This window comes from Oncorhynchus masou, chromosome 10, assembly GCF_036934945.1.
Source record: "Oncorhynchus masou masou isolate Uvic2021 chromosome 10, UVic_Omas_1.1, whole genome shotgun sequence".
Lineage (NCBI taxonomy): Eukaryota > Metazoa > Chordata > Actinopteri > Salmoniformes > Salmonidae > Oncorhynchus > Oncorhynchus masou.
In genome coordinates this window covers 27,042,388-27,067,359 of record NC_088221.1, presented here as the reverse complement: position 1 = coordinate 27,067,359, position 24,972 = coordinate 27,042,388, and the positions used below count along the sequence as shown (strand labels likewise).

Genomic DNA, 24,972 nt, shown 5'->3' with positions numbered 1-24,972 from the left:
ACAGATTTGACAGGCATTTTTTTTTGCATTATGTTTCTACTGGTTTAATGATATGTAATAAATCCCAGGCAAAAAGCCAATAACATGAAATCGGTTTTTGGCATTGGCAGTGCATTCCTTTATTCCATAGTGTGTACTGGCATTTATATCTATGTATCTCAGCCCTCTGAAACCCAGTATGCAAATTGTTGGCCTAAATGTGTAAATTGTGCAAATTCTCTGAATGTGTCTCAAAACATCTACAGGGGAATATGCAATCACCAACAGTAATCAGATTATCTCTGCAAGAGTCAGTCTTAACTGTGCTGGTTTCATTGACCATGGTGGCAGTGTGAGTGTGCCTGAGGGTGAGTGTGCCTGAGGGTGAGTGTGCCTGAGGGTGAGTGTGCCTGAGGGTGTGAGTAACTGAGTAACTCGACAGGCTGGTTTTCAGACTGTTTTCAGAGAAACCAAGTCGGTTTGTCCTCCTGTACACAGAAATAAAGGCATGTGAGACAAAGAGTGTTTTATAAAGATGTTAAACCTTATTAGGAAGAATTCTGGTCAAAGTAACAGCGTGCTAGTCTGTTAGTCTGCTAGTCTGTTAGTCTGCTAGTCAGTTAGTCTGCTAGTCTGTTAGTCTGCTAGTCTGTCAGTCTGTTAGTCTGCTAGTCTGTTAGTCTGCTAGTCTCTTAGTCTGCTAGTCTGTTAGTCTGCTAGTCTGTTAGTCTGCTAGTCTGTTAGTCTGCTAGTCTGTTAGTCTGCTAGTCAGTTAGTCTGCTAGTCTGTTAGTCTGCTAGTCTGTCAGTCTGTTAGTCTGCTAGTCTCTTAGTCTGCTAGTCTGTTAGTCTGCTAGTCTGCTAGTCTGTTAGTCTGCTAGTCTGCTAGTCTGTTAGTCTGTTAGTCTGTTAGTCTGCTAGTCTGTTAGTCTGCTAGTCAGTTAGTCTGCTAGTCTGTTAGTCTGCTAGTCAGTTAGTCTGCTAGTCTGTTAGTCTGCTAGTCAGTTAGTCTGCTAGTCTGCTAGTCTGTTAGTCTGTTAGTCTGTTAGTCTGCTAGTCTGTTAGTCTGTTAGTCTGCTAGTCTGCTAGTCTGTTAGTCTGCACACTGCATTGTTTGGCCGGTCCTTCTTTCTGTCTGTGTTTCAGTAAACAGATTTTTTTTACTGGGAAAAAGCAAACCCTGCCCCAGACAGGAACACAGCAACAGAGGGGGACATTTTTCTGCTTAAATATTGCCAGGGAAGTGACTGTACTGGAGATGTGTGAACGAAAGCCAAATGTCTCTTTGTGTTTCTTCGTGACTCCAGAGGAGCCCATAAAATATGTTGTTTTTCACCTCATATGTCACTCAAGAGTTATGAGTCTGAGGTTATAAACATCACTGTTCTTTTCACGCTGTTCTGTTCTATTTGTCCAACTAGGGTATCATTAATAACACACTAAGACTATCGGCACACCAAGTAGGCCATTAATTATACTGTACAAGCTACATTAAGGGGCAATCTTACTGTATGAAGTTGGTTGAATTTTTTTCTCTCCAAAAAGTTGTAATAAAATAATCCCAAACTGTGCTCATATGAAATCCCATATAGGACTACTATGGTGTGAGGGGACAAGTGTTATATGGACCACGAGTTTAGCTGGCTTCTCATGTATATGGTCTCCATTCATCCCCTTTACTGTGATGATACAATGACTTTTTCCCATTCTCTTTTTATCCAAAATAAAACATATAAAAGAAAGATAAGGATGAGTAAGTTAGATGAGTAAAAAAGCAACAGTCAAACCCAAGTAACTTGATAATGTGATAGAAGAGTATCATATTTGTCTTCTTTGGCCCATATGGAAAACAATACATGAATTTCATGTGAACACACGTGATCTACTGTGACGTTAATGTGATAATGTGTGACAACATGTGACATAAAACTACACACATAATCCCATGTCAAATGAATGTGAAATAAATGTGACAACATGTAAAATGTCAACATGTGTTTTTGGAACACTTCACATGTGCTCACATGTTGTCACATATGTAGTAGTAATGTGTGTACCTACTACTGTAAGTCACTCTGGATAAGAGCATCTGTTAAATGACTAAAATGTTCAAATGTAAAATGTTTCATGTTGTCACATTGCTTTACATGTTGTCACGTTATCACATTAACTTCACATAATATCAAACCAACCCAAACCATTATAAGAAAAGTAATAAACTAGTACGGGGAATTTAAAGTAAATTGTACGCTGTTCAGCTAAAATGTAACCCCATCTGGAATTTGAACTCTCAACCTCTGGATTTGAGATATGCTGCTCTTCCTGCTGTGCCACAAAGTCTGCAACCTTCCCCTACACATTCATTACTTATAATACATCTCTGCTCTTAGCAAAGGAGTGCCATCTGCACTGCTATTTTAGTGTTCATTTAATCTGACTATTCTGAATTTCAGGGTTTTCTGTATAGTTGTCTAATGTTGGTGAGTATTATTTTATTTGAATGTTACTCCTGAATAACTCTGATAAGAGGGTCCTGGGTGGCGTATCGGTCAAATGCACTGCACTGCTGAGGTGACACTACAGCCTCGGGTTTGATCCCAGGCTGTGTCATAACCAGCTGTGACCAAGAGCCCCATAGAATGCTGCACAATTGGCCGAAGGGAAGGTTAAGTGACAAGTAGGTGGCCAGGCATGTCATGTTTTGGAGGAAACATGACTTGAGCTTCGGCCTCTCCTGAGCGCATTGAGGAGTTGCAGAGATGAGCCAAGGGACCTAATAAATAAAATACACTTGTGGCCATATATACCTTTTCACAGTCCAGCCTGGTTAGTACAGGGACAGGAGACCGCCTGGGGGGAAATAATTATATCATTATGATAAATAGGATTGTTTTTCTATAGTGTATTTTTAACAAAGCTGATATTTACTTTGAAGTCCAAAATGTAGGAATATTTTTGAAATCAGTTATTGACACAGACATGGTGGCATATCAGGAAGATTAGAACGCAGTGAACCAATAGGTTGTGAGTTCAAATCCCAGGTAAGGACATGTTTAATATGAATTACTGTACATATAAACATACATACACAATGTAGTCAAAGTCTATTTGATTATGTAAGTTGAAAACACTGTATGCTAATCATGCTGTGTGTATCACAATGACTCATTTCAGTATGCGGGGCATCACCTGGGGAAATGTGATCATTTGAATCCACATGTGAAACGTTATGTGATCATGTGAAATATCATCACGTGATATGTTCCAAAAACACATGATTTTGCAAAATGTGGAAATGTCACACGTTTTTTCCATATAGAATGTGGTTAATTTATCCCTTCGTCTTCTTACACTTCGAGAAACGCTTAATGAAGAAACACGTTGAGCTTAGGATAACACAGAGGAAATGGTTTTGCTCTTGTTCATGTCTTCTTAAAGGTTTAAACAGCTGCCGTCTCTTCGCAGGCGCTTTTCTGAAGTTCTGTCGTTAAGGATGACAATAGCATGCTGCTCTGACAGTGTGCGGGCGGGTAGGGTGGAGTGTGTGGAGCTTTTTAGTGCACAGGGTGTTGGGTGAATTAAGCAATGTCTAAATACCGGATCCATAGCCCCGGCACGTATGAGCAATATAAATCAACATTACAAGCCCCAGCTTTCAAGACCATGTGTCCTGTCCATACCATCGCCTTTGATCTGGTTAAGCTCGTTATTTACATAGACATGAGCCATGTGGCAATATCAATGAGCGGGCTAAGCACTGGGTAGGGCGCACAGGTGGTGGGTTACAGCGAAAGTGATAAAGAAGCATTGTTCAGTTAAAGGACAATTCCACCACTTTTAAACCTCATTTTCATTATCTCCGGCACAATACATGTCAACATACTGTATGTGAAAACAGCACATTTCTAAATTTTGTAGAAAAAAAAAGAAAGTAAGAAAGTTCTACGCAATGACGTCATCAAAAGATAAAACATTTTAAAACAGAGATTGGTGTGATGGGGGAGCAGAAACATACCCTCCTTTGGGCTAGAAACTCGTTGCAGGTTTTGAAAATCACCATTTTAACCCTTTAACCCTACACAGTGATGTCACAGAGAAACATTTTTTAGGACCTTTCTTCTTATCTTTTTAACCACAGACCGTAAAAACACGCTGTTTTCACATATGTAGACACTGGTTTCGTGCTGGAGATGATGAAAATAAGGTTGAAGAGTGGCAGAATTGCCCTTTTAAGGTGGACTTCAGAGACTGTTCTGATCCCACCATTGCCACCAATATAGTGATTGAGGTGAAGCAGTCAGAGCGGGATTTGAACCCCGCAACTGTGCAACCATGTTCTGCTTATGTTTCATACAAATAACCTAAAATAACCTAAAATAACACTGAAGGGCAGTTGCTTCTTTGGATACAAAGTTATAAGAGAATCATGCTGGCATACAAAGTAGGAAGTCAGACATATATTTGCTCTCAGTAATCCCAACGTCTAAAGGTGTGGGCAAGGTCATCACAATAAAAGTATTGCAGGCCTCCACCTCCAAGTATACTCAGTCAGAAACATTTAGGCACTATAAATCAAATGTTACCAAGCCTCTTCAGGTGGTTAAATAAGGCGTGGCTGTGTAAATGAATATGTATGATTACTCTGTGTAAATGAGTATGTATGATTACTGATGTTTGATCCAACTCATGATTTGATGACCTCTCACCTCTCATTTTCCTGTCTCTCGCTGCAGAACATCTGTCTAACATCTGCCTGCCAGCATGACTGGTCCTACTCTTCTCTCCTAGATGAGTGAGGTGTCCTGGGGTGATAAACTATCCCTATCCTCTATCAAAATAGTCTCTCTGCTCTGACTTCTCCTCAAATTCACTCCAGAAACTCCCCCAGGAGCACGCACAGCTGGACTCATCAACTTCATGAATAATTCAAGACCTTCCACAGCCATACATTCTCATATGGAATTGATCCCAGGCCCACTGAAGCAAATATGGGCTTGATTGAGAATTAAATCTAGTCTAAAGTAAGCGCTTGCATCTCGGCCAGAAGTAATGTAGACCTATAGTGTTGTGTGTGCACATGTGTGCGTGTGTGAATGCACATTAGTGTGTATGTGTGTGTGCACGTGTACTGTATGAGTAAGCTTATATTTCCCTCCCTAAATTCCTGCTAAATTACCCTGTACCTCTCCTCATCCTCCCCCTTTCATCCTTTCCAGTGTTAATGGTCTCTCTATAGTATGCAGGGCATGAGCAGGGCATGGACCATGAGATCTATAGCTCCATAGCAATATAAAGCAACCCGCCCTCCATCAATATCTTATCTGGGCCGTTATCTGTCCATATTAAATCAAAACCTAGTGATAACCCACAATGGGCTGTATTGTAAATCATACAACTCACAGAGAATGGCTTGCATCAAGTCAAACAACAGATGATTTCAACATATACAAACCATATGCTGCACTTCTACTGTACTCAGCCTCCGTGCTGTGCTTTATTTACAGTGACTGTGCTGCATATCCTTCCGATCTTTTGGCGAGCCATGTGAACAGAGGAGTATTTCACCAAGATTTAAAGTGGGCTTTCATAATAGTGAGAACAGAGGCCTGCTAATAAGAAAGAGCCCTGTCTCTAAAGTAAATGGCTCTGACAAGACACTTGACAGATAGCTTGGATGGCTAAATAGCTGGGTCTGGAATAATACTGCTTGACTCGTCCTTTGTAAGCACTATACACATCATACTGCACACGTTAGAAAATCTAAAGAGAATCATAAAGGGAAGCAAATCGTAAAGGGAAGCGAAAACACTTCACACTACAGTGCGAGCCAAGGAAAACACATGCTCTTCAGTCAGTCATGAAGCAGCAGGAGTGTGTGTGTTACTGTGTGTTACTGCAGTTCAGGCCAACCAGTGTGTATCAGAACCACTCTGAGAGAACCAAATGAAAGTCTGAACACATGCTGTAGAACCACATGGAGACTCTTGTCTGTTCTGAACTAATGCTGATGTACTATTTAAACCATAGAGGTATCACTCCATCTAGACTCTAGAGCCAGAGTAAATGTTATGACTGTCATCATCATTTCCCCATTGCTCAGTCTGGTAAGAAAGACTATGACATTTCATGAGGTGCAGAGAACCCCCATGTTAAACACTGTGTGAAGCCCATGTTTATATATGTGTATGTGTCTGCCTGTCCCCCTAACTGAGTGAGCACATATCTGGATATATTAACCTGGTTTGTCTGCCAATCAACTGGGTCTACATCTCTATTCCTGAATTCTTTCTCATTTAATGTCTGAATAAAACATGCATTGTTCTGCATTGTGACTTTAATTGTAAGACATGTGTCCTACGTGTCATGATAAGCATTGTAAAAGCACTGTGTATGTTGCAGCTGTGCTTCATAACTGAACGGTTACGGCTAGGATACAGGATCTAATTAAACGTTATAAATGACATAGTCCATTTATTGGCCACATTAAGTTTACAGTTGAAAATGTGTCTGGTTGAATGTGTTCATGCTAATGCACTCCAGTCAGAGCTGCCATACTAAAATGTGTCCTCTTGTTACTTGAATTAAAAGGCTCTGATTAAAGTAATAACACAAAGCAAAAGAACTTCAGACATGAGATTCATTTTTGGTAAGTAACAAAATCCATAACATACAGTAAACACAAAATGGTCCTTTGCTTTGTCTTTCAATAATGACTGCTAGGATTGGAATTCTCACCATGTAACAGGATACAAATGCATCCAATCAGATGACACTATAACTCCATGGCAATGGATCAAACAAAATATGTTTGTTACCACAGACAGAGAGACATAGCATTGTATAACTCAATGTTTTTATCCATCATCATTTGGTATGGAACTTTGTGTGAGTCACACTGTTTTCACTATAATAGCAGGACTCGTGTCACAGAGTCAGTGACTTTCATTTACAATGAGGCAGCTTCATGAACACATAGAAATTACTGATGTGAACTTCTGAATCCACAACATATGAATTACCATTAACAAAACTACAGATGTAGGATCTTAAATTGACCCGTTTGTCATCGCAAAATTATCCCACAGCAACAGGATTTGAATGTTTAGTCCATAGTGCTTGGTCGGTGTTTAGGCTATTAGCTGGACATGTAGAGTGCCATACTGTTCATACAGAATATGACCCATTTCAAGAAGCTAGGCGTATGTCATACATCACTACTTCACATAATAGGCATTTGAATTTTTATTTTTAGCAAAATGCTTTCGTGTGAACTTTCATGTGCCTTAATAACAAATGTGTATGCCATCTGTAAATACAAATAAAATGGTTAAATTATGAGCCTAGTTGTTTTAGCCACGGAAGAAGGCAGGAACCCTCCCGCTAGCGATGATTGGCTGAGATAATGGATGGGCTAGACATGCAGAGAAATTAGTAGCATGTAGCATGCTACCATGTAGCATGCTTCTGTCTATAGCTTAAAAGTGTTGCTACTGCTCTCAACAACATTGCTGCCCCAAATTTATCAGGGGCTATCGACGAAGATCTGTGGAAAAAAGTTGTGATGGACTACTTTCTGCACACGGTCAGTGTGAACTGGAGTGACTTGACACAACAACGGGCAAAATAAGCTGTAGTTAACTACAAACCAAACGGAAAAGACACGCTGCCGTGAAGCGTTCATCCATTCATTTCATCTATGGTGGCTTGCTATGACAATCCGTTTGTACTATAGCTATGGGTGGGATTATGGTGTATTGTTTAGCTAATTAGCTAGCATTCTCACTTCGCAAGAGAATTATATCATGACCGATCAAGTTAGCCAGGTGTGTCTGGGAGTGATTTCGGCCAACTATTGTATTTCATGAACAAACATTAGTGACCCATCCACTTAGTTAGGTGTGTCTGGGGGGTGGTTATAGCATTTATTTCACATGACCCTTCAATTTAGCCAAATGTCTGGGCAATCTCTTATAATTATAAAATATCATTATCTGGACCCTTTCAAAGTTAGGTTAGGATATAGACCAAGGACTAGATCAAGTGTATTTTTACCTGGAGTTTTTCCTTCTTTTAGGCTACTACTTAAACCACTTTTAGTCTTGACATCTTTGGTTGTTTACTACACTACCTTACTCACCCTGTTTAGCACATGGCCTCACATGTGAATCCTGGGGCTAATGCTTAAGAGGGTGTGAATTATGCTGAATAGGTGTAGACAAAGAAGAGCTCTGTAGTTGGTGTACCAAAACATTCAAGGGCCATTTTCTCAAAAGTGGGGTTACAAGTTTATCAACTTTCAAAGCAGAATTACTTCCCCATTGTTCCTCAACTGCAGTGTATGACATACCACTTTATCCAATGTAAAAAAAGTTGTTTTTTTTTAAATGTTGTTACATAACAATTGAGGCGGGGGTCTCATATAACCATGTGTTAGTGGTTTTCAGTAACTCTATGTAAATTAATATGTGGTGATTAAGATCCTACATCTGTACATAAACAATGCCAAATTTTAAAGTATTTTATAATATGTACAAAAATACAGTATATAGAAAGTTGAATAATAACAATCTAACAATTATAATATATGTATTTCAATGCCCTTCTAACTATTTACAAAGTGGATTTGAGGTGTCACACAAGCACACACACACACACGCACTCACGCACATACACACACCTCTAGCAGTTATATAGGACTCTTCAGACAGACAAACTGGGATTGGTATGTCTTGAAGTGGAGAGAGAGATTGAGAGAGTTTGTCTGTGTCGCCATGACTACAATGGCACTACTTCAGAAGCACTTTAAAACAGTCTGTTTGTCAGACAGAGAATCTACTCTTCCACTCAATATAAGTGCTTTTCTCCAGACATCATTAGTTTGAGTTGATAATGGCCTGCAACTGCAGTCCCTCACACCATCCTTATTAGGAACGCATGGTAGCAGGACAAATACACATATAGTTTCTTTGAGGGGAATGTTGGATTATAAATAATGTTTGGTTTGCTTCAGATGAGGGCACACAAACTTGTGGCAGTGATGAAGTTTGTGTACAGCTTAGGCTTTGGGAAAGGTGATTTGTTATGCTCTAGTTGTTAAGACACATATTTAATGTTGTTCTTTGTGATGGCCCAAATTTAGCCTATATAGGTTATCATTGGTTACTGCATTTTAGGTAATTTCAATCATTTTGGGTCAGGTGGACAGACTATGTTCTAGAGTTATGTGGTGTGTTCTGAAGTTCCAGGGTGTGCTCTAGAGTTCAGATCTGTGGTGGGTTCTCCACGGCGACGGCAGAGTACTCTGTCTCAGAGATGTGGGGCTGCTCTATGAGCCTGGTCAGGCCTGTACGTGTGGAGTACTTAAAGATAAAGGCCTTCATCAGGTCATAGCGGTAGTTCCTGTTGAGGAAGTTGTAGAGGATGGGGTTGAAGCAGCAGTGGAGCAGGGACAGACACTGGGTGAGGTGCAGCGCCACGTAGAGGGCGTTCTCCAGCCCACAGCTCAGAGGAACCAGGCCCAGCAGGGAGAGGGCATCGGCCAGGAGCACTCCGTGGTAGGGCCCCCAACAGCCCAGGAATACCACGGTATAGGCCAGGATCACCCTGCGGCTCACACGACGCTCCTGCTCCATTGCCGAGGAGGAACAGGAGGTGGAGGAGAGGGCTTGGGCCAGGAGGGCATAGGCCAGAGCGATGACAGGGAAGGGTAGGATGAAACCAAGCAGGATGAAGCTCAGCTGAACTCCCACCATCCACTCCCTGGAGTGTTCCTCTGGGTACACCGGCCTGCACAGCACTACCTCCCCGTGTGATGACCTCACCGCCTGCAGGAAGTAGGTATCGGGCAGGGAGGCCACCAGAGCCAGGAGCCACACCCCTACGCACACGCTGCGGCGAATCAGCTTCCGCCGTCGTCCCCCATCCTCACTGTCGGCGGGCCGTGTCACGCTCAGGTAGCGGTCGACACTCATACAGGCCAGGAAGAAGATGGAGCTGAAGAGGTTAACTGAGAAGAGCAGGTGGGTGAGCTTACAAGCCACCTCGCCGAAGGGCCAGTGGCCATGCTGCGCCAGGGAACTCACCCACACGGGCAGCGTGACGCACACACACAGGTCAGCCGCCGCCAGGTGGGCGATGTAGAGGTGGGTCTCGTGGCGAGGGGAGGAGCTGGAGGTGGTGCGCTGGGAGCGGACATTGACCCAGAGGACGAGGCCGTTGGCGGCCAAACCGACCACAAAGATGAAGATGTAAAGGATGCACATGGAGTGGAGCAGGGCGCTGCGGTCGAATGCTGTTGGACACCCGACCATCTCCACACGCGTCCCGTTCTCCAGAAGGCCCGTGAGGTTCAGGTCCTCCCAAGTGTCCATCAGCTCAACCAAATCAAAGCTGCTCATCCTTCTGCTGGGAACGATCGCACACACCTCACGGACCTGGGATCTGTAGAGACAAGAAGGCAGCAGCCCATCATTCCTGATATCAGTTTGTCTGTTTGGAACTAAACATCAACATAAAGTGCCTTCAGAAAGTATTCATACCCCTTGAATTGTTCCACATTTTGTTGTGTTACAGCCTGAATTCAAAATGGATTAAATAGATTAATTTGTTTTCACCCATCCACACACACACACACACACACACAAAACCGCAAAATGAAAAAGCAAAAACATGTTTTTAGAAATATTTGCAAATGCATTGAAAATAAAATACAGAAATATCTCATTTACATAGAGACCAGTCAAAAGTTGACACACCTACTCATTTAAGTTTTTTTTCTACATTGTAGAATAATAGTGAAGGCATCAAAACTATGAAATAACACATATGGAATCATGTAGTAACCAAAGAAGTGTTAAACAAATCAAAATATATTTTATATTTGAAATTCTTCAAAGTAGCCACCCTTTGCCCCGATGACAGCTTTGCACACTCTTGGCATTCTCTCAACCAGATTCACCTGGAATGGTAGAATGGCTACTACAGCATTCTGTAGCAATACACAATCCCATCTGGTTTGCGATTAGTGGGACTATCATTTGTTTTTCAACAGGACAATGACCCAAAACACCTACAGGCTGTGTAAGGGCTATTTGACCAAGAAGGAGAGTGATGGAGTGCAGGATCAGATGACCTGGCTTCCACAATCACCTGACCTTAACCAAATTGAGATGGTCTGGGATGAGTCGTACTGCAGAGTGAAGGAAAAGTAGCCAACAAGTGCTCAGCATATGTGGGAACTAATTCAAGACTGTTGGAAAGCATTCCAAGTGAAGCTGCTTGAGAGAATCCCAAGAATGTGCAAAGCTGTCATCAAGGTAAAGGGTGGCTACTTTGAAGAATCTCAAATATAAAATATATTTTGATTTGTTCAACACTTTTTCTGTTACTACATGATTCCATATGTGTCATTTCACAGTTGTGTTGTCTTCACTATTATTCTACCATGTAGAAAATAGTAAAGATAAAGAAAAACCCTTGAATGTGTAGGTGTGTCCAAAATGTTTACTCGTACTGTAAGTATTCACACCCCAGAGGCAATACATGTTAGAATCACCTTTGGCAGCTATTACAGCTGTGAGTCTTTCTGTGTAAGTCTCTAAGAGCTTTGAACACCTGGATTGTAGAATATTTGCACATTATTCTTTAAAAACTTCTTCAAACACTGTCAAGTTGGCTGTTGATTATTGCTAGAAGTTTTACCATAGATTTGCAAGCCGATTTAAGACAAAACTGTAACTAGGCCACTCAGGAACATTCAATGACGTCTTGGTAAGCACTCCAGTATACAGTATATTTTTCCTTGTGTTTCAGGTTATTGTCCTGCTGAAAAGGTGAATTTGTCTGTGTCTCTGTTGAAAAGCCGACTGAACAAGGTTTCCCTCTCTGTGCTTAGCTCTATTCCGTTTATTTTTATCCCGTCCGCCCCAAAAGAAACCTTGTCTTTGCCGATGACAAGCATACCCATAACGTGATGCAGACACCAGCATTGTTGAGTAACTACAATGTTGTTGATCCATTCTCAGTTTTCACCTATCACAGCCATTAGACTCTAACTGTTTTAAAATGTCACCATTGACCTCATGGTAAAATCCCTGAGGCGGTTTCCTTCCTCTCCCGCAACTGAGTTAGGAAGGACACCTGTATCTTTGTAGTGACTGGAAGTATTGATACACCATCCAAAGTGTCATTAATAACTTCACCATGCTCAAAGTGATATTCAATGTCTGTTTTATGTTTTTTACCCATAGGTGTCCTTCTTTGCGAGGCATTAGAAAACCTCCCTGGTCTTTGTGGTTGAATCTGTGCTTGAAATAAACACCTCGATTGAGGGACCTTACAGATAACTGTATGTGTGGGATACAGCAGAGTCATTCAAAAATCGTGTGCAATACTATTAGTAAAAACAGAGTGAGTCCATGCAACTTATTACGTGACTTGTTAAAGCTAATGATTTACTCCTGAACTTAATTAGGCTTGCCACAACATAGGGGTTGAATACTTATTGACTCAAGACATTAAGGCTTTTCATTTTTCATTAATTTGTCAAAAATAACTTTGATATTATGGGGTATTGTGTGTAGGCTTGTGCCACGAAATCTTAATTTAATCCATTTCAAATTAAAGTTGTAACACTCCAAAATGTTGTGTGAAATGGGGTGTGAATACTTTCTGAAGGCACTGTACATCCCAGTTAGCACATAACGTTCTGGTAACCATAGGTTTCTTAGAGCGTGGTTGTCCTATAATTGTTTTGCATACGACCTTCCCACAACATTCTGGGAACGGTGCAGGATTGATACCCAGGGAGTACATAACATTCTGAGGACTATGTGTTTCTTAGGTTAGAATTTTCGTACTTCAGCATAACATTTCCTATAGGCTTCCTCGTGGTTCTATTTAAATTAATGCTCTCAAATGGTTCCAATAACGACAAAAAAACAACATTCTCTGTGGGAATGTTTTCTACAGGTTTCCTCATGGTTCAAATTAAAGTCAAGTTCTCAGAACATTCAGAGAACATTAAGAAACAACGTTCTTCTGTGGGAATTTCAGCACTTCAGCAAAAGGTTTTCCGCAGGTTTCCTCACGGTCAAGTCATGTTCTCAGAATATTAAGAAAACTTTCCAAAAAAGCCACAAGAAACCATTAGTAACATTCAAAGAATATTATTTAAAAACATATATATATATAACAGAAGATGTAATCACGGGTCACTTTAATAATGGAACATTAATCACTTTAATAATGTTTACATACTGCTTTACTCATTTCATATGTGTATACTGTATTTGATTCTACTGTATTTTAGTCAATGCCACTCCGACATTGCTCATCCTAATATTTTATATATTTCTTAATTCCATTATTTTACTTTTAGATTTGTCTGTATTGTTGTGAATTGTTAGATACTACTGCACTGCTGGAGTTAAGAACACAAGCATTTTGCTACACCCGCAATAACATCTGCTAAATATGTGTATGTGACCAATAAAATTTGATTTGAGATCATAGGTTTGAATCTCGCTGATGACGTTCCACAATAAATAAATAAATTGTTTGCATGATTAATGCCTCAGAAAATGAATTTCCATGTGTACTATATGTGCTTGGAGTTCAAAACAGTTAACCTAAGCTATCAGTATGATTGAAATATTTAATGAAAGTTAAGTTAGTTGTTCAAAAACCTCCAAATTACCTTAACATTTCATTCAAAATTTTCACAACATTTAGAGAATGTTATTTAATAACCTTCAAATAACCTAGAATTTCCTTTAAAAGAAAGTTAATAAAACCTCCCAGGAAAACCTTCAGGGAGCCATAGTAAAATGTTCTCAGAACCTCACTGCAACGTTAAATGCATGTTCCCAGAAAAGGCTATATTTTCTCTTCCGTTTAAAAAAACTTTATGTTTTACCGGTCAGGAAACGTACGGCTCGTTCCCAGAACCAATGGGAAACCAAAAACGTGCGTTCTCACAACTTCAAAGGAAACAAAATGTGCTAGCTGGAATGTCTCTGAATCTGTCTGTTTGGAACCAGGCATCAACATACATACAACATGTCACAGTAAATGTTTGAATTATATTTAGTGAGTGCTGCCCCGAGTTCCCTTGGCTTTTCATTAATGAGACCTCAACCAATCAGTCTATTTCTGGGGCAGAGTAAGATCAGAAAATCAATTGACTTCTACACAGAGCACTGCATTCTATGGTATTAAGTGCTACACAGAGCACTGCATTCTATGGTATTTAATTCTACAGAGAGCACTGTATTCTATGGTATGTTATGAGATCCAATAAGCATCGAAATTAAATGTACAAAAAAAGCTTTTTATGATATGCCACCTGATCCCAAATAATCTAAATGTAGTTAACTCTTTAGAAACTGCTTTATGAGTTCATAAAGACTGTTGTTTTGGGATGATTGAGGAATGACTAAAAACTCTGTATCTTTTTATGTCCCATCAGAGGGCAGCACCAGCTACAGTATGTTTACATTAGTCCCAAAACAGATTAAATGTGAGGCAATAGGATCTGGGACACAAACATTGTGTAATTCCAAAATGTTCAGAGATCCAGCGTCAGTCGGAATGGTAAACCTGATGTCACTTTAAATCATGTTTTCCATTGATGTGCATGCAAGAAAACATTTTCCCGTGTTCCACTGCTCCTCCAGAAATAAAGTGAAGGAAGGAGAGAGAAGACAGATTTGTTATAACCACAACATCATCTAAAAACATCTGAGGCTAATCATATACAGTATCCAAACACACGCAAAGGGATCCTGCACACCCATGCAAGCACATCATGGACACATATGGACACACACTGCTCTCTGTTTTATGAATACCAGGGTCACAACACAACCTCTGACCTCTCTGTACGGTATGTCTGATTGGTCATTTTACGCTCTAGCTTGATGTCTCTCTTCCCATGACAGACACAACATGACGAGTGAGAGGTGAGGGGTTAAAGGTGAGAGGTCAGACATGAGCTATCAGTGATTTAATCCCCCTGTTCCTTATGATTGACATGCATGTCCACAGACTGTGAGACATCAGAGCGGGGTTACCAATTGGTTTAACTACTTTAGAAACGGTCCAGCCACGGTCAAAGACAGGTCGGCAACCGCTGGGCAATACAGCAGGTTAAAGTGCATTGAAACGTGACCCGCTTAAGCAGCTGTGTGTGTGAGCTCCGTGAGTGTGTGACCGCATGGCCCACGCCAAACTGTATGTGATTCCACAGGAGACCATGTTGACAGTGGAGAAGGGAGGGCCTATCTGTGGCTGAATGTGTTGTTGCACATGTCTGTAGCAGTGGCACATAGGCATGTGTGTGTTATGACTGCCTCTAGTTTCAGCAGATTCTATCAGTGATCAAGAAGCTATTCAATTGATTGCTCTTTTCATTTTTATTTGGCCCTTCACCCCTTCACCTCTGGCACACAACCACTTGCCATTTACTACAGTAGAATTTTAATTTTCTGTTTTAGAGGGATGGTGTAGTCTAACTCAGGCCCTCATACATAAGTGTCCCTGTAATTCACATCTATTATATGGTAAACAGAAACACCTGAGGTGCCAGCTTACGTCACATCTCTCTGATCCATTATCCCCTTCACACTCAGCCCATCTGATAACACACACACACACAAAGAAACACACATGCACACACGCACAGCAGCAGAACACTGCACTGATAAGCAGTCCCTCTCTCTCCTCATCTCCCTCTCTCTCATTATCTGCCCCTTAAACTCTCATTACAAGTAACTGGGGAATACTTAGATCACAAACCTATAGTTTCACCATACTCCAAATACCCAATAAGGCCGAGCTGGTTGCAACATAGAACATGAGAGGCTGTATGAACATGAGCATTATAAGTTCCCCCTTACGAGCTCTGATTGTGCTGATTTACTGAGGAAAGATGTATTCTATGACTGTGAATGTGGTTGTCCCACCTAGTTTAAGATGAATGCACTAACTGTAAATCGCTGCAGCAACAGGAAATGTGAAATATTATGTGGATTATAATTAATTTTTGAAGGGGTTGATACATTTTTTGTAAGGGAAAATCACGTCTGAAATTTCAATGTGGAAATTACAAACTTTAGAAGCCTTTTTAGACCTCAATTACACTACAAATTTGCATTTCCTGCTGAGCAGGAAAATTCTCGGCATCAAAATAGTTATCCAATTCAGATCCTACATCTGTATTTTATGATCCCTGGTGATTCCCTATCTGGTTACACATTAGCCAAGCAGCAAGCAGGGCAGATGATGCATGCATTCCAATACTGGACAAATAGGGAGCAATGTTTTCATGTGTTAATCCAAAACCAGAGAATGCTGCAGGTGTGACAATAAAAGATCGGAGCTCTCTTGCTGGAAGCGCTCTCTCCTGTTGGTTTAGACTTTTGTCTTGCAAAAGAAAAGGACTCAATGTAGAGGGGTCAAGGGAGGGCCCACAAACGTCCCTATAGCTGCCAGAACCCTAAATGAGATGAGGAAGATAAACGTTTTCGTTTTGGTTATATATTTCAATATGGGGAACCTTCGTACCCAAGCGGATTTATTTGCACTTTTCTAGCGCATTTGCACTTTTATATGGTATTACATTATCCATGCGTCACAATGCTTATATTTAAAATATACAATTGAAATAAAATAAAATATGTATATGATAGGGAACGGATGAATTTACATAAGTGAGAAACACACACTTATGTAGAGTTACAAAACCGAGTTGTTCTTTATATCCGTACATTGCCATTACGCGCGAGAGAGCACTGAAATAATCTGACGTGAAGCTCTTGTAGCCTATCTGAGAACACATTCAGTTCCGTAAACCATGTTTAAATCTTCCCTGAAAACAAAACACATTCCTTATCAAATGCCAGGGGACTGTGTGTAACCTGGCGACGTTTATTGAACAGGCACTACTAATCCGCGCGTCACGCTGCGAAAGCCGATGGACCGTTCTATGGATAGAACGACTTGAGGACATCAGAGGCAAGTAGTCACATTAGGATAATGTTTTAGCCAAAACTCAACACGCAACAATGCACCATTAGCTGAAACGTAAAATTGACTGTCGGCTGTCCACGAAACCGAAATGTTAGGAGTGCAGCTGTTTGGCCCGCAACCTCTTGTTATGGAGATGCTCCTGTCAACTGGTTTACTTAGAAACTAAAATTAATGTAAAATACAATGTCTTACTTGTAATTGAGAAGAAAATGCTTTATGCGTGAGCTCTCCGATGAAATTGCACCGCTTCTCCTGGGCGAAGGGATGTCCTGTTATGCTTTGTCCAAGATAGGGAGAGGTGGTGGTTGTGAGCTCTCCGCTATGTGATTCGAATGAGTGGGTGAGTACCCAGTGTCTCTCTCCTCCCTGCTATAGTGAACCTGGCCTCGTGCCTCCCACTGCACTTGTTAAATAGGCCTAACCTATTGCGTAGTGATACGCCTCCCAAGGCAGGTCCCAAAACACATTCATTGAAGTTTCTGCCAAGAGCGAACAAAAGCGTCTGATTTTCACTTTGTCCCACAAACAATTGCCCAATAGTCGAAACACGTTTGTGCTTCATACAAACATTGTGTGCAGACTGCCAAAAACAGATGATAATAAAGATTTACTTAGTAGACAGTCATTATCTGAGATAGGTCTATGATAGAAATCAATAAGCTACTATTTTGCACATACAGTTGAAGTCGGAAGTTTACATACACCTTAGCCAAATACATTTAAACTCAGTTTTTTTTACAATTTCTGACATTTAATCCCAGTAAAAATGCCCTGTCTTAAATCAGTTAGGTTCACCACTTTATTTTAAGAATGTAACATGTCAGAATAATAGTAGAGAGAATTATTGATTTCAGCTTTTATTTCTTTCATCACATTCCCAGTGGGTCAGAAGTTTACATACACTCAATTAGTATTTGTTAGCATTGCCTTTAAATTGTTTAACTTGGATCAAACATTTCGGGAAGCCTTCCATAAGCTTTCCACAATACGTTGGGTGAATTTTGGCACATTCCTCCTGACAGAGCTGGTGTAACCGAGTCAGGTTTGTATGCCTCCTTGCGCGCACACACTTTTTCAGTTGTCCTTCCTCACAATGCCATCTATTTTGTGAAGTGCACCAGTCCCTCCTGCAGCAAAGCACCCCCACAACATGATGCTGCCACCCCCGTGCTTCACGGTTGGATGGTTTTCTTCAGCTTGCAAGCCTCCCTGTTTTCCTCCAAACATAACAATGGTCATTATGGCCAAACAGTTCTATTTTTGTTTCATCAGACCAGAGGACATGTTGCCACAAAGTACGATCTTTGTCCCCATGTGTCGCGCCCTGACCTTAGAGCCTTTTATTTCTCTATTAGGTTAGGTCAGGGTGTGATTTGTGTGGGCATTCTAGTTTTTCTATTCCTTTGTTGGCCGGGTATGGTTCCCAATCAGAGGCAGCTGTCTATCGTTGTCTCTGATTGGGGATCATAGTTAGGCAGCCTTTTTTCAACCTTTTGTTTGTGGGATCTTGATTTTGTATTGTTGCTTGTTAGCCCAACAAAGCTGCACGTTTAGTTTTGTTACTCTTTCTTGTTTTGTGCCAGTTATCATAAATAAAAAATTATTAACCTACCCCATGCTGCATCTTGGTCCGACCATCCTTCCAACAACGATCGACGATCCCACCACAAACGGACCAAGCAGTGTGGCCAGGAGGAGCAGAGATCCTGAACATGGGAGGATATCTTGGATGGTAAGGGATCCTGGATGTGGGAGGAGATCCGGGCCGAAAGGGAACGCCTTCCATGGGAGCAGACGGAGGCAGCGAGGGAGGAACAATGACGACACAGGGGTTTGCGACAACGAAGGAAGCATCAGAACCAGCCCCAAAAAAATATTTTTTGGGGGGGAACACGGGGTGGTTGGCGGAGCCAGGTTTCAGACCAGAGCCAATTCCCACACTCGCTTTAAAACCTCTTTAGGCTAGGGGGTAGTATTTTGATGTTTGGATGAAAAACGTGACCAAAGTAAACTGCCTATTTCTCAGACCCAGAAGCTAGAATATGCATATAATTGTCAGATTAGGATAGAAAACACTCTAAAGTTTCCAAAATTGTCAAAATATTGTCTGCGAGTATAACATAACTGATATAATAATCCATCCAGGAAGTGCTGTTTTTCTGAAACTACTCTTTTCCATTGCAAGCCTATTCTCCATTTAAAGGGATATCAACCAGATTCCTTTCCTATGGCTTCCACAAGGTGTGAACATTCTTTAGACATAGTTTCAGGCTTTTATTCTGAAAAATAAGCGAGAATGGTCACATCACGTTAGTGGATAGCCAGATGTCCTCAGATTTGTGCATGCGCGCGTGCCTGGAGCGAGACCTTTTCTTTCTCTCTTCTATTGAAAAGGCTACCGTTCGTTTAAAATATGATTGATTATTTGTTGTAAAAACAACCTGAGGATTGATTATAAATTTCTACGAACTTTACAGACACTATTTGGAATTTTCGCCTGCCCGTCGTGACCGCACGAGCCTGTGGATTTCTGTACAAATTGCGCCAACCAAATGGAGGTTTTTGGATATAAAGAGAATCTTTATCGAACAAAACAAACATTGTGTAACTGGGAGTCTCGTGAGTGCAAACATGTGAAGATCATCAAAGGTAAGTGATTAATTGAATTGCTTTTCTGACTTTCGTGACCAATCTACTTTGCTGCTAGCTGTTTGTAATGTTTTGTCTGCTGAGGAGCTGTCCTCACATAATCGCATGTAACTTGGAGTCTCATGAGGGCAAACATACGAAGATCATCTAAGGTAAGTGATTCATTTTATTGCTTTTCTGACTTTCGTGACCAATCTACTTAGCTGCTAGCTGTTTGTAATGTTTTGTCTGCTGAGGAGCTGTCCTCACATAATCGCATTGTTTGCTTTCACCGTAAAGCCTTTTTGAAATCTGACACGCCAGGTAGATTGATCCATGGCAGTCCAGAGCCTCCACCGACAGTCTTCAGTACAGAGTCTCCAGCGACGGTCGGCGGTCCAGAGACTCCAGCGACGGTCTGCGGTCCAGAGCCTCCAGCGACGGTCTGCTGTCCAAAGCCTCCAGCGACGGTCTGCTGTCCAAAGCCTCCAGCGACGGTCTGCTGTCCAAACCCTCCAGCGACAGTCTGCTGTCCAGAGCCTCCAGCGATGGTCTGCTGTCCAAAGCCTCCAGCGACGGTCTGCTGTCCAGAGCCTCCAGCGACGGTCTGTTGTCCAGAGCCTCCAGTGACGGTCTGCTGTCCAGAGCCTCCAGCGACGGTCTGCTGTCCAGAGCCTCCAGCGACGGTATGCGGTCCAGAGCCTCCAGCGACAGTCTGCGGTCCAGAGCCTCCAGCGACGGTCTGCGGTCCAGAGCCTTCAGCGTCAGTCTGCAGCCTAGAGCCTCCAGCGAGGGTTCCCAGTCCAGAGCCTCCTGCGAGGGTTCCCAGTCTGGAGCCTCCGGCGACGATCTACGGTCCGGAGTCTCCGGCGACGATCTTCATTCCGGAGCCTCCGGCGACGATCTACGTTCCGGAGCCTCCGGCGACGATCTACGTTCCGTAGCCTCCAACGAAGGTCTGCTGTACAGAGCCTCCAGCGACGGTCTGCTGTCCAGAGCCTCCAGCGACGGTCTGCTGTCCGGAGCCTCCAGCGGCAGTCTACGGTCCGGAGCCTCCAGCGGCAGTCTACAGTCCGGAGCCTCCAGTGGCAGTCTACGGTCCACAGGTACACCTCCAATTGACTCAAATTATGTCAATTAGCCTATCAATTATGTCAATTAGCCTATCATATATTTCTAAAGCCATTACATCATTTTCTGGATTTTTCCAAGCTGTTTAAAGGCACAGTCAATTTAGTGTATGTAAACTTCTGACCCACTGGAATAAGTGAAATAATCTGTCTGTAAACAATTGTTGGAAAAATTACTTGTGTCATGCCAAAGTAGATGTCCTAACCAAAACTATTTTATATATGAATGCTTCCGCTCAGTGTTTGAGATCAATTGACACTCTTTACCATGGCACTTTGAGATTTATTTTAAACTGCAAAACCCTTACGCACCACTGCACTTTGTATACCAGGGTTGGCTGGCCTTCTCTAGTCACCCGTAGGCTCAGTCACTGGTATACTTTTATTTACAAAGCCATTTTGGGTTAACTACCATTTTATTTGGGCATTTTTATTGTTCAGAAATGTGGTGGGTACTCTCTTCATTCGCTGGACTTTATCCTGCTAACTGTTCCAAATGTCCGAACTGAATTTGGTGAAAAGGGCTTTTATGTACTCTGCACCATCGTCTTGAAACACCTTGTCCCGATTGGTGTTTTTAAATCACTGATGAAGGATTTTGAGGCTGATTCCCTGACCTGTCAATGTTTTTAATTTGCTGTTTTATACTCTTGTGAATTCAATGTTTTTTACTTGTAGTTTTTCATGTTGTCTGTCTGTAATATTTTTGTAATGACTTGGTGCTGCCTATCTTGGCCAGCACGCTCTTAAAAAAGACATTTGAATCTCAATGAGCCCTTCCTGGTTAAATAAAGGTTAAATAAATAAAAAACTATAGTTTGTTGATAAGAATTTTGTAGAGTGGTTGAAAAACGAGTTAATGACTCTGTCATTTTAGAGAATTTTACTTCCAACCGGCCTCATGACCGTTGTGTGGGCAAGCGGTGTGCTGATGTTAACAACGTGAACAGAGTGCCCCATGGTGGCGGTGGGGTTATGGTATGGGCAGGTATAAGCTACAGACAATGAACACAATTGCCTTTTATTGATGGCAATTTGAAAGCGCAGACATAACGTGACGAGACCCTGAGGTCCATTATCGTGCCATTCATCCACCGCCATCACCTCATGTTTCAGCATGATAATGCATGACACCATGTCGCAAGGATCTGTTCACAATTCCTGGAAGATGAAAATGTCCCAGTTCTTCCATGGCCTGCATGCTAACCAGACATGTCACCCCTTGAACATGTTTGGGATGCTCTGGATTGACGTGTATGACAGTGTATTCCAGTTCCCGCCAATATCCAGCAACTTCGCACAGCCATTGAAGAGGAGTGGGACAACATTCCACAGGCCACAATCTACAACCTGATCAAGTCTGTGCGAAGGAGATGTGTCGCGCTGCAAGAGGCAATTGGTGGTCAAACTAGATACTGACTGGTTTTCTGATCCACGCCCATACCTTTTCTTTTAAAGTATCGATGACCAACAGATGCTTATCTGCATTCCCAGTCATGTGAAATCAATAGATTAGGGCCTAATGAATGTATTTAAATGAACTGATTTCCTTAATTGAACCTTAACTCAACTGAAATTGTTGCATGTTGCATTTCTATTTTTGTTCAGTATAAGTAATACAGTATTTATAAAGTCAGGTGCCGTGTTCTTTTTTTGTTGGAATTTATATTGTTGTTCACCAGCATTCAGTCTCATTCTGAGCACCAGCGTATCCTCTTGGAACCGGCACAAAGCATTGTGGGAGCCGAATGTGTGTTGACTGAGTGCTCACCTGCTCCCCTGTCCCCCATAGAGCAGCACTATCTGTCTAAACAACCAATCACAAAGCATTTAGGCCCCAGTCCATTGTAATAGCCCAGTTTGAAACATTGACTGTGAAGGGAACTGTGTCTTGAAAGGATGTCATCGTTCATTAGACAAATAAGACTGTCGGATATATATATATATATATATATATATATATATATATATATATATATTGACCATCTGATCAAATATGAACTTCTGTCATGAATCTTACAAACAGGCTGAGAAGATAGATGTCTGTAAACAAAGCTTATTATGCAGTATAAGTCTATGAAACAAAGTACAAAGGAATACTATCGTCCACATTGACCACATCATCAATAAACCATCCATAAACCAAGCAGACCTAGATATTTAACACACGCTCTCATTACGATACAATTAGTCACAGATTTCAGTTACTCTCAGTACATGACTAGACTAATGATACCAATAAATAGTCAAAGCTACAACAACAACATTCACTATGATAATACGCCCTCTATTCAATGATCTCTCCTCTGAAATATGACTATTAGGTCACATGGCCACTGATCTCTAATCAGGGAGTACTCTGACCTCATAAAGGACCAATAGAGTGGATGCAGTAGTATTGTTTCTGTGCGGGTTGAAAGGGAGTCCCCAGTGCTCACGCATATCCATTGTCCTCGGTATCAGGAGCATCAGGGGGGATATAGGAAGTGTATTAGATAAGCATCCATGGTCCTTAAACCGCTGCCAACCTCTGTTCTGTTCTACAGCAACCCTCATACAGAGTGTGTGAGAGAGAGAGAGAGAGAGAGAGAGAGAGAGAGAGAGAGAGAGAGAGAGAGACGAGAGACCGAGAGAGACAGAGAGACAGAGAGAGCGACCAGCAGACAAAGTGGTTCCTCTGAGACCCCGGCTGCCAGGCTGGATGTGTATGTGTGTGTGTGTGCGCATCCGTGTCTGTGCGTGCAGCTGCAGAGCTAAAATAACAATTCCCACAGTACTGTGTATTCAAAACATTCCAAGCAACAGGTGTATTAATACCTAAAGTCTAATGGACTAAACCGACCTCTGATATTAGAAGGGTAGGCCTACCATACACAAACAGCAATCAGGGACACAGAGAGTTCCTTTTCTCCTTTAGAAGACAAAAGCCATACTAATTTGTCACTGATTATTGGTTAAAGGTTAAACACAGCATATACAGTTGTAGACCTGTTCCTGTAAGGTTTCCTTACCAGTCTTTAATCTAGTACAGGAGGTGACTTATGAATCCTGTGGGGGGGCTAGATTACTGTAATACGTATTTAATGATGTATCCTGGGAAACCAAAGCTGCTCTTTCTGTAATAATAACTGTGTGTGTGTGTGTGTGTGTGTGTGTGTGTGTGTGTGTGTGTGTGTGTGTGTGTGTGTGTGTGTGTGTGTGTGTGTGTGTGTGTGTGTGTGTGTGTGTGTGTGTGTGTGTGTGTGAGAGAGAGAGAGAGAGAAAAGAGTGAGAGAGAGACAATCAGAGACAGAATAGGAGACAGAGACAAAGAGAAATAGAGCGTGGTGTCTCAGTCTGATGTATAAGACATTCTTTCTGTTTTGGGTTTACTTATACACAGATTAAATAGGAACTGTTCTGATCTGTGGTCTCCTAGTTTAGTTATGTTCAACCGTGGACAGGGTGGTCACTGTAAACAGTCCTCATGTTGCACTGCTCAGGGTCAGTATGGACTGGCCTCACACAAAATGAAAACAAAGATTTAGAGATAGGGAGAGATGGAGGATAGAACGCAAGACCCAGAAACCAGAAAAAGAGGCAGAAAGAGAAAAAGTGAAGAACCCTTCATATTAAGTCCTCTTCATTGTGGCTTTGTCCTCCTACCCTGTATCCAATAGGAGGGCTGAGAGAGAGGTCCCTCTCTCCAACCCCAAGTACATTATTCAAACTGACCCTCTCTTTCCCCTTCCTAAACCCCACTCCTCACACTCTTCACCCTGTCTCCACCCTCATTATGCAACTACCTCACCACAAAAAGCCTCACCCCCTCTCTACCTCCCCATTCTCCACATCTTCTCTCCCTCTCCAACTTCACTCATTCTCGTTCGTCCTTGAGATGAGAGACAACATAATTCCATGTGTTTGTGTGTTGAAGAGATGGGAGGTGCTATCCTAGAAATTCGATATCTGTAGGTGTGATGTTGTTGTGTGTGTTTCATAAGAAAATGTAACACTATGTTGATGTTGTTTTTGTTGTTTAGCGTGTGTAGGAGGATATTCATTTGATTCTGTGTTCTGGGTCAGGCTCATGCAGGTGTGTGTGTTTGGCAGAGAGTGTTCCTATCAGGTAGCACAGTCATAAAGACATTCCACACTGAGTGTCCCTCACAGAAACCCTGAATGGACGGCAGCTGAAACCTGATAACTGACTAAATGTCAAACATGCC

The 24,972-nt window shown here is 41.8% G+C and overlaps 1 protein-coding gene across 1 annotated transcript; it reads right to left on the bottom strand.

The window, feature by feature from the left end:
- Positions 1-6,601: 6,601 nt before the first annotated feature.
- Positions 6,602-17,374, bottom strand: LOC135547440 (atypical chemokine receptor 3-like). The gene is made up of 2 exons (XM_064976467.1): positions 17,199-17,374; positions 6,602-10,418 (listed from the first exon to the last, which is right to left on the bottom strand). The coding sequence occupies exon 2, from the start codon at positions 10,373-10,375 to the stop codon at positions 9,239-9,241; it is 1,137 nt and encodes a 378-aa protein (XP_064832539.1). The 5' UTR covers positions 10,376-10,418; positions 17,199-17,374; the 3' UTR covers positions 6,602-9,238.
- Positions 17,375-24,972: the final 7,598 nt, after the last annotated feature.

What these genes read in the sequence shown, in the direction of transcription:
- LOC135547440 (XM_064976467.1), bottom strand. Translation starts at nt 10,375, where the DNA reads ATGAGCAGCTTTGATTTGGTTGAGCTGATGGACACTTGGGAGGACCTG.